A 17,059-nucleotide genomic window follows, 5' to 3' on the forward strand; every position below is an offset into this window, starting at 1 on the left:
CAGACCGAAATTCAGTGTCAAAGGTGTTCTGACCTAGGGGGTCATGCATACTAAGTTTTGAGTCCATAGCCCTATCAGTTAAGAAACGTGCTACTGTTTTGAAATAGGATACGACGGACGCAGACACTGCGGCGTTAGGTGGGCCAAAAATAGCAGCTTACGCATACCACAACAAAAATACGTCCATACCGCTCCAAGTCAGTTGAAAGAAGGGGGTGGTCTCCCACCGTCACGTGACACTTGGGATCCATTACTGCACATGACGTCCATCACGTTGGATACTTGCTATCGCTGACCACGACTGGATAAACTAACCCACACAGGATTTGTGAAAAAACAAGATTTTGGCAGAACCTTTTCTGCCAAGTGATAACATACGTTCACCAACTTAACCTCAGGATGACTCACTGTCCTACAAAAGCTTACCTCAATAACATCCTTAGCTTTGTTGCATTCCTCGTAGTTCCCAATCTTAATTGCACTTCTCCCCTGAAAAAAAAGCATAGGTGAAGTTAACCCTGAGCTCATGTTACCCTTTATGTACACACTGACACAAACAAGATGAAATGGCCAGGGGCTATTGTGCTCACCGTATAGATATTTGGTGCTTTAGAATTCAACCAGGTTAAGAAACATTATGTAAAGTATACCCCCGGGATATAGCAAATATCGACCCTTTAATTTCGTCGAGTTTAATCTTATTTCTGCATGCTGCGATATATGACTATTGGACAGCAATCTTTGTAATTGGATGATAACTGAATTAGTTATTATATTGTTAACGTGGTGTATCGAATGATTTAGTATCATTCAGCGGAAGTACTTTTGTCGGGGATGCGCGATTTCGTGCCTAAAGACTGTCTATTGAGAAGCAGTTAATTTAAACGTTTTGTTTGTTCCGTAGTTAACTATAATTTTAATGGGGTTAGGGAAGATATTTGCTGTGCAAATTGTCCGATCATGGCAAATTGCTAATTCATAGCATGCGAATAGATTTATAATATTGTAATTGCATGCAGTTAGAAAATTTTTATTTAATACTGATGCCTTTGCGCGAATAAACAGTTAGATTGGAGAAAGCTTTAGAAGCTTTATGTTTTGTTGTACATGTATAGTATATATGTCAAACCAAAGTCGGTATGACATGTGATGTATCGTTGCTTGGAGTAAGTACCATAAGAATATCATCAAAAACAAGTCACTAATAAACGAGATATTCCACTTTTTACCTATTTCAGTTTTGGCCTCCTGGTGGCCAAGCTGAGTACCAGATCAGATCGAAATTCAGTGTCCGAGGTTACATAACATAGGGAGTCATGTGTACCAAATTTCAAGCTCATAGCTTTAGTGGTTGAGAAACGTGCCATAGTTACACTCAAACGACCAATTTACCCCATTTGACCTCTGTGACCTTGAAAAGCAGGTCAAATCAAAAACGCATATGATATGTGATGTATCCTTCCTAGGAGAACCTGCCATAAAAATGTTATTGAAACGAATCACTAATAAGCGAGATATCACACTTTCTAGGTTTTTACTTTTGGCCCCCTGGTGGCCAAGTTGAGAATCAGACCGGACTGAAATTCAGGGTCAGAGGTAAGCTGACATAGGGGGTCATTTGTACAAAGTCTCAAGTTCATAGCCTAAGGGGTTAACAAACATGCCACAATTACGCTCAAATGGCCAATTTACGCGATTTGACCTCTGAGAGCTTGACAAGTACGTCAAATCAAAAACCCGTGTCATATGTGATGTATCCTTGCTAAGAGTATCTACCACAAAATTTTACCAAAAACTAATCAGTAATAAGCGAGATATGGCACTATTCAAACTTTTTGTTTTGGCCCCCTGGTGGCCAAGTTAAGAATCAGACCGGATCGCAGTCATCAGACCTAGGGGGGTCATGTGTACCAAGTTTAAAGCTCATAGCTTTAGTGGTTAAGAAATGTGCCATAGTTACACACAAACGGCCAATTCACACCATTTCACCTCTGTGACCTTAAAAATAAGGTCAAATCAAAAACCTGTCGGATATGTGATGTATCCTTTCTTGGAGTACCTACCATAAAAAATAAAATTGAAAACAAGTCACGATTCAGCGAGATATTGCTCTTTTTACTTTTTTTAGTTTTGACCCCTGGTGGCCAACTTGAGAATCAGATAGACCGAAATTAGTCGTCAGAGGTTATAGGATGTAGGGAGTCATGTGTACAAAATTTCAAGTTCATAGCTTTATTGGTTAAGAAACGTGCCACAGTTACACTCAAACGGCAAATTTATGCCATTTGACCTATGTGACCTTGAAAAGTAGGTCAAATCAAAAACACGTACGATATGTGATATATCCTTGCTAGGAGAACCTACCATAACAATTTCATCAAAAACAAATCACTAATAAGTGAGATATCACACTATTTATGTTTTCAGTTTTGGCCCCCTAGTGGCCAAGTCAAGAATCAGACCGGATCGAAATTCAGTGTCAAAGGTCATCTGAGCTAGGGGGTCATGCATACAAAGTTTAAAGTCCATAGCCCTAGGGGTTAAGAAACATGCCAATGTTTTAGAAATAGGATCCGACAACGACGACGGACGACGGACACTGCGGTGTTGTATAGACTCCCCTACGGTGAGCCAAAAAGGTACATAACTCCATTGCAGTGTGGCTGACCAGTTAATAATTTTGCTATTCAGTGACACAAACACTAAATTTGCCTCAACTTAAAAATAGTGCGCTCATCGGCAACGTGACATATAAGTCTTTTACACAATGAAATGGCCAGGGCCATTGTGCTCACCTCATGTGGAGGAAAGATGGATAAAGAGCATGGTATTGTGTCATGTAGTGTTAGGTTTGATGTAGGTCCAAGCAATTACAATTTCCCCAAATTGGCCAATTTACAGTACATTCGACCTCTGTGACCTTGAAAAGTAGGTCAAATCAAAGAAGACCCTGGTGACACATTGAATGGTTGTTAGAATTAGATGTACCTATGATATAAAATTGGTGCCAATCGGGCAAGTCATTAATAGGGATAATGGAATTTTGAAGAATTTAGGATTTGGCCCCCTCCCTGGAGGCCAAACGGCAAATCAGATCGCACCAAACTTCGGTACCTGAGATCACCTGACCAAGGGGTACATGTGTACTTAATTTGTGATCAATAGTCATTGCAGTTAAGAAACGTGCCATAGTTACGGCCTGACGGCGAATTTATGCCATTTGACCTCTGTGACCTTGACAAGAAGGTCAAATTAAAAACCTGTGTGACATATACTGTATGGTGGTTAGATGTACCCATGATATCAAATTGGTGGCAATCGAGCAAGAGGTTAAGGAATAATCACATTTTTAAGGTTTTTGGATTTTGCCCCCTGGTGGTCAAGTGGTGAATCATATTGGACCAAACTCCGGTCCCTTAGATCAACTGACTAAGGGGTACATGTGTACCAAATTTGGTATCAATAGTCATTGCAGTTTAGAAACATGCCATCGTTACATCCTAACGGCCAATTTACACCATTTGACCTCTGTGACCTTGAAAAGGAGGTCAAATCAAAAACCCGGAGGATATATGATGCACCTTTGCTAGAAGTACCTACCATATTTTTTTCAAAATTTCCCGACTACTATTAAGGGAGATATTGCATATTTTCACTTTTAACGTTTGGCCCCCTGGTGGCCAAACCATGAAACGAATCGGACCGAAACTTGGTCTCCAAGGTGTCATTACATAAGGGTACATGTGTACCAAGTTTCAACTCAATAGCTCTAACAGTTACGAAACGTGCCCTGCTAACGGACGACGGACGACGACGACGACGACGGACGACGGAGGCCACGGTATGGGATAAGCTCACCTCTGCTAAGAGGTGAGCTAAAAAGTAAACTACTCAGCTAACTTTCATCTTCCTGAATAAAGTGCACCACAAGAGGTCATTGTGCTTTGCCTTTAAAACAATGATATTTTGGCAGTAATTTCCTAACGCGGGACGCCGAATCAGACCGTGTGGTGCACCCAGCTGTTAAGTGGTGACCATGGTTGTGGTGCTGGAAGGTGAGGCCAGCTGAGGAGGTTGGTGTCATGTCTGGGAAATCATTGGCAGAATTCTGTACACACCATATTTATAGGGTTCGAACCGAAAGCATAATTTGCATTATGCCATCGGTATGCCTCCCACAGATAACTGAATTCCGCCAAGGAAAGTAAATAAAATTGATATCGGTAATGAGAAAGTGGTAGTGATTTGGGAGACAGTATGGGGACAATGGCAGTTTGCTTAATGAAAGAATAAGCAGAACATGACCAAATGAAAGGACAACACTACCCAAGGAAGTATTACGCAATATGCATATCTCACTCACACTGGAGCCCCCAGAGAAGAGACTGATTTGTCTTCTAGTGTTACTCATGTAAACCACAATTTGTTTATCTTACAATCCTGTTATGTGATTTGAAAAAGAATGCGACATATTGGTGTGTGCTTTGGTTAAAAATTGTGAGAGTGAAATTGGTGAAAAATGCATACATAAGGTTAAAAAACAGTTGGCCTACCTCACGATCCACAACTGTAGCGAAGTTGGTAGCCTCCTTCTTTGAACACTCAATTGCTTTCATCAATGTGGAAATGACCTAACAAAGAGACAACTATCAAAATTCAAACACACAGATTTCAAAGGAATCTTCCTCTACATAAATGGCATTCTACCCTTTTTAGAACTCGTGAAAAATATTTTTTTTCCATCTCCATGCTACTGGAAAACTAACTTGTTTTTATTAAAGTGAATAGCATAAATTGTTGCTTATCAATCCACAAGCAAATTACCCTTGGCACAGTCATGTTGAGATGGAATAGTTCACGAACAACAAATTATTGGCCTTCACAACTGTGATTATCATAGATCAAGCATGGGACATGCTGGAGGAGGAGTGTACCTTGAGGAGTGTTGAATTATGGGCGGTAATTTGAATAGTGTGATTTAATTGATTATGATGCAGTGATGTATATAGGATCCCATGTAAGACATGGACAGCAACCCCCTCCCCCACCCCCAACACCATCTCAACCACAACCCAGTTGATGCCAGCAAAACAGTGATGCGTGAAAAGTTTGCCCTCTTGTCATATTACCAACAGAAACAGGTCGAAGGGCTGTTTCTTTGTGATACATAACCACATGCCCTGTCATATAGCAGCCCCCCCCCCCCCCCCCCCCCACCCCCACACCCAAACATAGGCCTACGAATGGGGAGTAACCGGTGAAGATCCATTTTGACACCATCCCCTCCCGCCAGTCCAGACAGGTGGCGGGCCCTTTTGACCCCCCCCAGAACCCTTTTGAAACAACCCCCAACGGCCCCAGACTGGTGGGGAACCCTTTTGTCACTCCCCCCCCACCCCGTCTAGACTGATGGAGAGCCCTGACACCATCCCGCTACCCCCACCCAGACTGGTGGACAGACCTTTTTGACACAATCTCCTGCCCCTAGACTGGTGGAGAGCTCTCTTAACACCATTCCTCTCACTTGGTATGGAGTGTCAAAGCCGAACCATGGCCAATCTCCAGAAGGAGTGTGACAAAAAGCGCACATCCTCTCACTATGAACCCCAGATCTAGTATTTTTCTCGTATTTCGATCGTATTCTGTATCAGCATCGTCATCTCTCATAAATCCACAGGGGTGCTTAATCTGTACATCGAATAATTGTTTTGATGACGTATGACAGGTAATACTGAACAAAAACACATTGTTTCATATAATATATCCCAAACCATGTCATTTTGGTGATGACGTCATAGGAATTAAAAATAGATTCGGGCATGTCCTTTGGTTGATAGATTGGGGCACACAGAGGGCTAGTACCTAAACAAAAACCACCTCACTCAATTATTTCAGTGTCCTCCCACCGTGCAATCTTCTAACACTAATAGTAATTATCTTCTAAACCGAAAAACCACATGCAGTCACGACTGTAAGGCTACCATAAGGCACCAGGATTCCAAGAAAGGAATTCCTTTGATGATGTCATTCCAACAGGAAATCCCCTTGCATCTAAAAATAGATTGGAGCATCCACACGGATAAATTGCCTAACACCGCTGTCTTTTTTTTAAATAAGGTAGTGATTACAGGAGTCAACAAAATTGATTTTATTGAGAGAAATTGACTTGTCCTGCAGGTTGATAATTAGTAGACCTTACCACCATGACTTTGGTGGCAGTGATTATAGTGTTAGACCAAACACCCATGATCTGGACAGAAACAGGAAGTCTGAGGAGAGAGGGCTTCCTGGAGGAAAAAGCACATGGTGAGGCAGAGGAGCTCGGAGAGCAACTAAAGTGATCCAAAGGAATGGGAATCGGGCCGGCCCGGACAAGCAGGTAAGTTACAAGGTACCACAAGGGATCAGAGCTGATGTACAAAGTGAGTGGTTACTCAAATCTTTTCATGGTAGCAGAGCAATTCAGGATTTCACAGATCTCTTGACTTTCAAACAGTGACATAAAATTCCAAGATGGCGGCTTCAAATTTCAAGAACCCACCAGTTTTCACCCCAGGGATGGACTATGAAACATGGAAAAACGAACTGGCTATATGGCAAACAATGACTGATTTAGCTGACACAAAGCAGGCACTAGCTGTTGCCCTTACACTACAAGGTCAAGCCCGTGCACGAGCTGTCGAAATCAAGGTAGAGAAACTAAGTGAAAAAGATGGCAAAGGACTGAAAACACTCCTGCAGGAGTTGGATAAGATTTTCCTAAGGGACAAAGTAGATATGGCGTATGAACACTACACTAGTTTTGATAAGTATCACAAACAAGAAGGACAAACTATGACAGAGTTTATCATAGAGTTTGAGAGGAAACATGAGCTCTGTAAGAAATCAAACATGTCGTTACCTGATGCTGTTCTCAGTTTCAAATTACTCGACAGTGCGGGACTGTCGGACACAGATCGACAACTAGTGCTGACTGCTGTCTCTGATTTGAAGTTCAGTTCCATGAAGTCGGCGCTGAAAAGAATTTTTGGGGGTACATCTCCGAGTAATAGTTAAGCGATGACACTGGCATTACTGTAAAAACAGAGAATGCATGTTACACCAAGTCTAATGCTCCATATGCTCAGTCTAATTCTAGATCATTTCCAAACAACACGAGAAGGAATCAAGGACCAGGTCGTGGCCCAGGACACTACAACGCTGGTAGTAGAAACGATAAAAAAGGTGAGGTACCCAGAGGAACAAACCCACTCGATAGATTCGGAAATCGTACTAAGTGCGCTGTGTGTAAATCGGTCTTTCATTGGGCAAAGGATTGCCCCCACAGAGAGGAAATAAAGGAATGCAAAGATGAGGAGGAATGTAATATAACTTTGTTTGTAAAAGGCACTGACCCCAGTGAAGTGTTCATGTGCGAGGCATATTCGACGGCAGTAGTCGATACTGCATGTACACGGAGTGTATGTGGACAAGAATGGTTAGATAATTACAAAAGCATCTTGGGTACAGATCAGCAGTCGCGCATTACGTGTAAGGATAGTACAAGAGTGTTCAGATTCGGTGATGGGAAACAGGTCAAATCGCTTAAATGTGTTCAGATTCCAGCACAAATTGCTGGCACCGCATGCAACATCCAGACAGAAGTAGTAAATAGCAAGTTACCACTTCTTCTGACCAAGGATGCTCTAAAAAGGGCGCAGACAGTACTAGACATAAGCAATGATACTGCAAAGATGTTTGGTAAACCTGTGCAGCTACTGCAAACTTCTACTGGTCACTATTGCATAGAGTTAGTACCACATGATGCGGCAGCTAGTTTTGTTGAAAATCAAGTATTGGTGACACAGAATGGCTCGGACTTGTTTCAGGAACAGCTCATCATGGAGGAGGAAGCTCTCAAAACAGAGGTGATGCAGGTGACAGAACTACAGGATGCACAAAGGCAAAAGGCAAATTTGATTAAGATTCACAAGCAGTTCGGGCATGCTTCTGCAGATAGATTGCTGAAGTTACTGATCAGTGCAGGCATGAAGAATCCAGAAATTTTTCAAATGCTGACGGATGTTGTCAAAGAGTGTGAAACTTGCCAAATGTATAGGAAAGTACCTCCCAAACCAGCAGTGGGCCTCCCTTTAGCGACGGATTACAACCAAACCGTAGCTGTTGACCTGCATGAGCTAGACAGGAACATTTGTTATTTACATATCATTGATGAGTTCACTCGTTTCAGTGCTGGGGCAATTGTCAAAAGGAAGTTGCCTCAAGTGTTCGTCCAAGAGTTTCTATCCCATTGGATTAGCATCTTTGAACCCCAACTTCATTGTTCAGTGACAATGGCGGAGAATTTTCTAATTCGGAGACACGTGATTTGTGTGAGAATTTCAACATAAAGGTGATCACAACTGCCGCGTACGCGCCATTCAGTAATGGCCTCTTAGAAAAGCACAATCATGTCCTAACAAACATAATGCTAAAGGTAAAGCATGACAGAAATTGCAGTTGGGAGACAGCACTGAAATGGGCACTCAATGCAAAGAATAGCATGATAAATGTACATGGCTTCAGTGCATACAAGCTGGTGTTCGGCTGGTGTTCGGTCATACACAGGTGACAAGTACCAGATGGGTGACAAGGTATACTACAGGAGGCCAGACAATACGGAGTTGAAGGGTCCTGGCACAGTCATTGGCCAAGATGGAAAAATTTTATTCATCAGACATGGTGGGATCTTAGTGAGGGTTCATATCAGTAGGCTTCAGTTAGTGAACCAAGAGGAGTCACAGTGCTATGACAGGGGACTCTTCGGGACATCCAACAGAGAACAAGGACAATGATAGAAACAGACAGGATCGATCAAGCAAGGATGAGCAGCCACAGAAACCAGCAGCAGGAGATGATGATGGTCAGCCGCCGATCCAACACGGAGATGATCATCCAAACCAAGACCAGGATCAAGAGGAGGGAGCACAGGGACAAAACCCGGGGATTAGAACTGATCGGATAAAAGTTGGACAAGATATCACTTTCAAACACGATGAAAAGGAGGAAAGTATGACAGCCAGAGTTGTAAGCCGTACTGGGAAAGCAGGTGGAAAATACAAACACTGGTATAATACACAGTACCTAGGTGGAGATAGTGGATCTGAGGCGGTAGATTTGGAAAAGGTTCATGGGCTAGAATTGGTTGATGTTGAACATGAAGAACGAGGACGGGACCCAGAAGAAGTGATGATTTCCCAAAATGTGGACTTTGAAGAAGCTAAACAAAAGGAACTTTCGAGTTGGAGCAATCATCAGGTCTATTCAGAAGTGCAGGACCAAGGACAAAAGTGTGTATCAACGAGATGGGTTCTGACTTTAAAGGATACGGAAGCCGGAATAATCCCCAAGGCCAGACTTGTAGCTCGGGGGTTTGAGGAGCATGGTGCAAACCAAACAGATTCCCCCACTTGTGGGAACGATTCCTTGAGGATAGTGATGGCTGTGATCGCACAGAGGAAGTGGGTGGTAAACTCAATGGACATTAAGACGGCCTTCCTTCAAGGAAATAGTTTAGAGAGGGACATCTTTGTGAAACCGCCCAAGGAAGCAAATCTGTCAGGAAAGGTTTGAAGGCTGAAAAAGTGCGTCTATGGATTGAGTGATGCTTCTCTTAGCTGGTACAACAAAGTGAAGGATGTGATGATAGAAACTGGAGGAAAAATCTCTAAAGTGGATCCAGCCATGTTCTCATGGCGGGATAGTAAGGGAGAACTGATCGGGCTGTTGGCTGCTCACGTGGATGATTTCATATGGGGAGGCACCAAACAGTTTCAGATGTCCGTAATTCAATATCTGAGGCAGAGTCTTAATGTGGGGAGAGAGGATAGGCAATCCTTTAAGTACCTTGGCTTGGAAGTCAAACACAGAGATGGGGACATTCTTGTGAACCAAGAGGGCTTTGCTTCTAGTCTGACACCGATACAGTTAGGCAGCTCTCGATCACTCCAAAAGGATTTTGCTGTCGCCGAGGAAGAGTGGAAACATTTGAGGTCAAAAATTGGGCAGTTGCTCTGAATCGCACATCAAACAAGACCTGATATAATATTCGATACGGCAGTGCTGGCAACTCGCGTGAAGTCTGCCACTGTGAATGATTTGCTGGAAGCAAACAAGATCATTAGGAGAGTGAGATCAGAACATGTATCTCTAAGGTTCAGGTACTCAGGAGAAAAGGATGTGCAGCTCGTTGCATACACTGATGCATCACCAGGAAATGCTGAAGATAATGGTTCTCATGGAGGACAATTGGTCTTTTTGATGGGAAAGGATGGAGTATGTAACCCTGTTTGCTGGAGTTCCAAGAAAATACGCAGAGTGTTAAGGAGCACTCTAGCAGCTGAGACTCTCTCGATGGCAGACGGAATAGATCCAGGGATATTTCTGGCCACGTTGTACTGTGAGTTGCAACATGGAGTTGCAAATCCACGTCTATTGGCATTGAAATGTGTCACTGACTGCAAATCTTTATTTGAGGCAATCAACTCTAAAAAGTCAGTAACAGAAAAGAGACTGAGATTAGAATTCTCTGCGATTAAGGAGAATGTGGACAACAAACAAGTGAACGAGATAATGTGGGTGGAGTCATGTGAACAGCTGGCGGACTGTCTTACCAAACAGGGAGCATCAGCTCTCAAGTTGCTAAGTGTTCTGGAGAGCGGAATGATGTCTGGAATGAAACTTTTCTGAGCACGCCTGAAGAAAGGGACTAGACATTCTTTGTAAATATGTTATTTATGCGTTCAACGTTTTAGTTTCGTTAAGTCCGCCTATAGATAATGGACTAGACTTTTCCTGTGTTTGACTTCGCAAGTTTTGAGGGATTTTTTTCACAATACGTAATTCGAAGGGAACAATGCAGGATGAGAACAATAAAACAAAAAGAAGAGAGATGAGTTTGATAATTAGTGGACCTTACCACCATGACTTTGGTGCAGGGATTATAGTGTTAGACCAATCACCCATGATCTGGACAGAAACAGGAAGTCTGAGGAGAGAGGGCTTCCTGGAGGAAAAAGCACATGGTGAGGCAGAAGGAGCTCGAAGAGCAACTAAAGTGATCCAAAGGAATGGGAATCGGGCCGGCCTGGACAAGCAGATAAGTTACAAGGTACCACAAGGGATCAGAGCTGAAGTACAAAGTGAGTAGTTACTCAAATCTTTTCACAGGTGATTGGAATTAACAAAGGGTCGTTTTTCATGACAGAATATATGTATTGTGGTGGTAGGAATCTAGGTAATTCTAAGCTATTTTAACAAAAGCCCTTACAGGCCTTTTTGTCTCAAAATAGCTTAGAAACCCCTAAGAACCAGACACCACAATACATATATTCTATCATTCATTAGATTCCCAGTGAAGCGTTGCAGTGAAATGGTAAGGGAATACTAGAGTTCAATGGGTTAATGTAATCATGACTTACTGTATTCCAACAGAAAGTACACGTCAATAGCTTTTTTCCGTGCATTTTACCTGATATATGATGTTGGCACTGTTCACTGCATGTACATAATTTTACTAGTAAATAAATAGAAAATGGCAACAGGATATTTATCAAATACCGAAAGGGCACATAAGATTCCACTTGGTTTGAAAGCTGAGAGGCAGCATCATATCATTACTCATAACCCATCATCTGCTAACCCCAAAGAAACACTGTATGTTAGAATACCGGCATTGCGAGAGAATACATTCTTTGTACCTAAATCTCTTTATCTGTCTGCTGATGTAACCATTTCTGGTGATTCTAAAAATAGTGTTGTAAATAATCTTGGTAGAAACCTGATTTCAAAGATGGTGGTTAAGTGGGGAACAGAGCAGATATTTGACCTTGACGAATACAGTCATTATTCTACATTTAAAGATCTGTGGTTTACAGAAGAAGAAAGAAATGATAGAGTTTTTCAGGGTATTCAGTCAAAAAATCTTAGAGAATTAAGATCAGGAGTCGCTGAAGCTGATGTCCCTGGAGAAACAGCTAATGAAAAGACTTTAAAGAAAGTGTTTGACAAGAAGTACAAAATACCATTAGATTTTGAACTATTCCATCATCATGCTCCATTTTACAAGTTTCCAATTCAAGAAGATGTTATCATTGAAATAACTTTAGCACCAAAGGAGGAAATCATAGTCACCACAACCACAGCTAGCATGGGCTACAAACTAGAGAATATTTGTTTTGAATATGATACCGTAGCCAACAAAATGATTGCTAGTCAATTGAGTAACAAGTACAATTCTGGATTCTCAATATTTTATGATTGGGTAGACCATTTTAAGACAGTCAATGTTACTGCTAATGAAACACTAATTAATGAGAACATCAACTTTCCAAGAATGTCTATTAAAGGATTATTATTACTATTTGTGTCTGACTATGTAGATGGAGCTAGAGATTCAGAGAAGTTTGAAAACCCTAACATAAGTAAAGTGCAGATCACAATAGAGGGTGTTGCCAATCAGGTGTTCCCAGAAGGAATGAGAATGATGGATCAATGGGAGGAGATCAAGAAACATTTTATGTCTGAAGATTTGAAGAAAACTCATGACTGTAACATGACCATGGAAAAATACTATGGTGATTCTAATCACTATGGTTTATGGTTGGACCTGAGAACTTCTGAGGATAATCGTCTTCACGGATCAGGAAAGAAGCTCCAGAACACAAAAGATGGTATTCAATTATCTATTACAAAGAAATCTGGAAAGGGACCATACAAAATGCACATATTCGTGGTTTCTGACGCCCAGGTAAACATCCAGAATTCTCAGATTGCTTCACTCCAGCACTGAGGTGCTGCAAGAACAAAGTTCGCTCCAACACTGAAACAAAGTTCGTACAACACTAAATTAAATACTGAATACTAGATAAATGAGTTTTACTAGTGATTTTCTAAGTAATTAAATGGTTACACCAGGAAAGAAAGATATCATAAATACACTGTATCAAAGTTTACTGTTGGCATCAACAACAATTGGTTACTCTATGTTACTGAAAAGGTTCTTGAGAATCAATATTGGTCCCCCAAGTCAGGCCGACCTAGAGGAAATTCTTAAACTGGGAGGAACTGTAGCTATTAGTAATGGAACATTAGAGTACCTTTACGATCAAGGAATCCTACCCAGAAATATTATGAAGTAAGAATAATTTACTTATTTGATAAAAGGTAAATTTGAAAACGAAAATTTGCTTAAGTAAATGGTTACTGTAATGAACATAGATTCAAGTGACTATCCAGATCAGAGTTCAAGTGATTTAACAGTCAATCTCAAGACTGAAATTCAGGATGCATGTAGCATCACTTTAACTTTTGCAGTAATACCTTGTACATTCTACAACATAAGTGCAGCCAGGGAGAATAACCGAATCAAAGTTAAGGGGTTTGATGTGGCAGAGATTACGCTACCAGATGGTCTCTATGACCTACAGAGCTTTTCAAAAGTATTTGCGGATAAGTTGAAAGAAAATAGTATGAGTAGAGGTGCTGTCAGATTTGACCTTGAAGAACCAACAGGTAAGGCCATCTTACACTTCCTAAAGAGAAAAAATGAGGCGAATTATCAGATCTATTTTATTGGTAAAAGTAATGAATTATTTGGCATGAAATCAGAATGGCCTTACCCTTTAGACAATAAAAGTAAGGATGATGTTGTAAGCGAGAAACCCATCAATTTTAGACCAATTAACCATTTTGTTTTTCACTGTGACATAATCGAATCTAATAGTGTATTAAGTAATGGTGAAGCATCTGATGTGCTAACCACAAGACCAATAAAGGAAGCTAATTTTGGGGATTTAATAGCATACACATTTGAGAAACCAATAGCAATTCCCTGTAAACCAAGATTCAATAAGCTGAATATTCGCTTAACTTATGAAAAAGGTGAAATCATCGATCTTAATGGTCATAATGTACAGTACCAATTGGTATTAACTCGAGCTATGCTCTCAGGGACACATCATTGAAATTAAAATTCATTGGAATTAAATGGCTGGCATTGGCATGTTATTTGGATCTGCAATAATCAATGGATTAGCATTCACTGGATCCGGTTACCTTTTTAAAAAACTAGACAAGAATGGCTATGAGACTGAAGTGAAAAGACATGATTTGGCTCAGGAGCAATTACAAAAAGCTTCAACCGAATGGGAGGAGCATAGGAAAAGTACCATTGACTTCGTTAATCTTGAATTAAAGAGAGAAAGAGACGCTTCTATTGATTTTAACAATACTGATTCAGCACTTACTGTTTACAATCATTTACATCCAGAAAGAACTATTGTACTACCTCAGCGACCACAATTAAGTGATTACTACCAACCTAGTGATGAAATGAAGAAATACGAGTACCTATGGATTATCCTAGGACTTAGTGGTTTAGGGTTAATAATTTATTATTTTACTAGGGTTAGAAAGACTAAGACAACTGATCGGACACAGTCCTGAGAGCATAGCTCAATCAGAAGCGGGACTAAGATTTTTGATGTGAAAGAGTAAATCCAAATGGATGTTGTAGTCTAATGATCAGTTTTGATCCTTTTTTCATCTTAAGTTCTTCTATGTAGTACTGTCTTTTCTCCTTAGGAATAACACTGTTTTCTTCTAAGGCATCTTTCATGGCTGATTCATCCTTATTAAAAAATAATACTAAAATTCTTATGTTCTCTCTGTAGTCCTTGACAACTGAATTGTACTTCTGAACTAGTAACCAAACAGTGAGATTGTAGTGCCTGCCGGAAAAGGCAAGATTACATAACTCGGACACCTTCTTTTTTGTGTCTCTCAAATTAGCACAGTCATCAATGAGGAATAATGTGTTAGAACCAGCAAAGGTCAGAGTAGCAAACTGAAGCACAAGGTCCAAATTACTGGCCACAGCTTCGGGATTAACTATGTAGACGTTCTTGTCTTGGTAAATCCATTTCCTTTCATATGTCTTATTGTTGAAATATGTTGGACAGAAAATGACTATGTTCTGGAACTTGTGCCGATACTCCTTTTCTAAGAGGTCAAGGGCAAAATATGTCTTACCACAATTGGTAACACCAGAAATTAACATATTGTGTGGCTCGTAAATAAATACTTCACTCATTTAAATGAATGTAAAGGATGACACACAGCAGTATCTAAGGGATTTGTACTACAACCCTGAGAGTCCCGTGGCTTACAGTTCTTTGAGTAAAATCTTGAAACAGGTCAAGGAAGATATGACTTCGTCACGAGAGCAGAGCACAACTTCGTTGTTAGGGAGAAAGTCCCGCTCAGGAAAACTTATTAAACAAAAAGAAGTGAAAGAATTTCTAGAAACACTACCAACTCACCAACTACACAAACCGGCCATTAAGAAATTCACCTTCAGGAAGACAATGGTATCGTACATCGATCAACAATGGCAAGCAGATCTGGTTGACATGCAGAAATTCGAGAAACAAAATAAAGGCAACAGATTCATTTTAACAGTCATAGATCTATTTAGTCGTTTTTCTTGGGCTCTAGCAGTTAAGAGTAAGAGGGGAGAAGAAATCAGAGATGCATTTAAAGTGATATTTGAGGAAGCAAAACCAACGAAAATCCAGTTTGATGACGGTAAAGAATTTTACAACAAACACTTCAAGGAACTCTTAACAGAAAATGACATAGAATGGTTCTCCACAAAATCTGATAAGAAGGCAGCAGTAGTAGAGAGATTCAATAGAACCCTTAAAGAAAAAATGTGGCGTTATTTCACCGCTAAGGAGACTGACAAGTGGATTGACGTTCTGGATGACCTGGTCAGCGGCTACAATAACACATTTCACTCATCAATAGGTATGAAACCTGTAGACGCCAGAAAGATGGAAAACGAAGGAACAGTGTGGTACAATCTTTACGGTCTTCACCTCAAAGAGACATTTGGTGATCCAAAGTACAAAGTAGGTGACAGTGTAAGAATTTCAAAGTACAAGTCCATTTTCGGTAAAGGTTACATGCCCAACTACACTGAGGAGGTGTTCCAAATCAAACAGATCATATTTACTCACCCTATCGTCTACCAGCTTGAGGATTACCACAAAGAAGAAATTCAAGGATATTTCTATGAAGAGGAATTGAGCTATGTTCCTAATCCGGACCAGCTAGAGTACAAGATCGAGAAAATCCTAAGGTACAAGACCAGTAAAGGCAAGAAATACGGATTAGTGAAGTGGAAGGGTTACAGTGATAAGTTCAATGAATGGTTACCAGTTTCTGATATCAAATCATTGAAATGAAATAAAGTCTCTAAAGTGACTTAAGTCACAAGAACAAGTTCGAAAAACGTAATTTAAAAAAAAATGTCCTACTAAATAAAGAAAGAAATGGATGGAGCAATATTTAATGCTACTGTCAATGTGTATCAGCAACAACCTATGTATCAGCAGCAACCTATGTATCAGCAACAACCAGTAATTTCAGGACCTACAATTTATTGTGTTAAGTGCTGTGAAAAGAAACCTGAAATTAATTTTGAAAAGAACAGGCGTAATAAATACTTGATTACTGTAAAGAATGTGGTTCAAGTAAAATCAAGGGATGTAATAAATGTTATGAAAATAAATTACTAAGTGATGGTGAATTTGGTAAAGACGGAAATAGAGGTAACTGCAGATCATGTTTTAATTCATATTACAAAAAGGATTACCTTGACCAAAATGGTAATAGAGACAGACACAAAATTAGAGTTGGTCTAAACCGCATTTCTAAGGGAGAGTGTAATCGAGCTATGCTCTCAGGACGAAGTCCGACCGGTAATTCATCATTCAATCTAGGATGTACAGACAGTTTCTTCTCACAGTGGTTAGAGTACCAGAGGAGTCTATCTCCAATAGGACAAAGTCCCGAGAACAGAGTTCGAATAGTAGAAGAAGAGTTGGATCATGTCTTACCAATCAAGGAATTCAAAGATAAACCTGAACTGTGCTTTGCTTGGTTTAACATTAGACCAATGGAAAAGACAGAAAACAGACAGAAGAGTGCTAAAGTAGACTACACACTATTTAAGGAT

The 17,059-nt window shown here is 40.5% G+C and overlaps 1 protein-coding gene across 3 annotated transcripts in view; it reads right to left on the reverse strand.

Moving 5' to 3' along the window:
• Positions 1–17,059, reverse strand: part of LOC135485750 (E3 ubiquitin-protein ligase UBR2-like) — a 650,469-nt gene that overhangs the window by 556,082 nt on the left and 77,328 nt on the right. For all 3 annotated transcript variants that reach the window (XM_064768146.1, XM_064768147.1, XM_064768145.1), the window contains 2 exons: positions 4,554–4,631; positions 427–489 (listed from right to left, as the gene is read on the reverse strand). In XM_064768146.1, coding sequence (XP_064624216.1) covers positions 427–489; positions 4,554–4,631 — 141 coding nt within the window. The remainder of the gene's footprint in view (positions 1–426; positions 490–4,553; positions 4,632–17,059) is intronic.

The sequence above is a fragment of the Lineus longissimus genome, chromosome 3 (assembly GCF_910592395.1).
Source record: "Lineus longissimus chromosome 3, tnLinLong1.2, whole genome shotgun sequence".
Classification (NCBI taxonomy): domain Eukaryota; kingdom Metazoa; phylum Nemertea; class Pilidiophora; order Heteronemertea; family Lineidae; genus Lineus; species Lineus longissimus.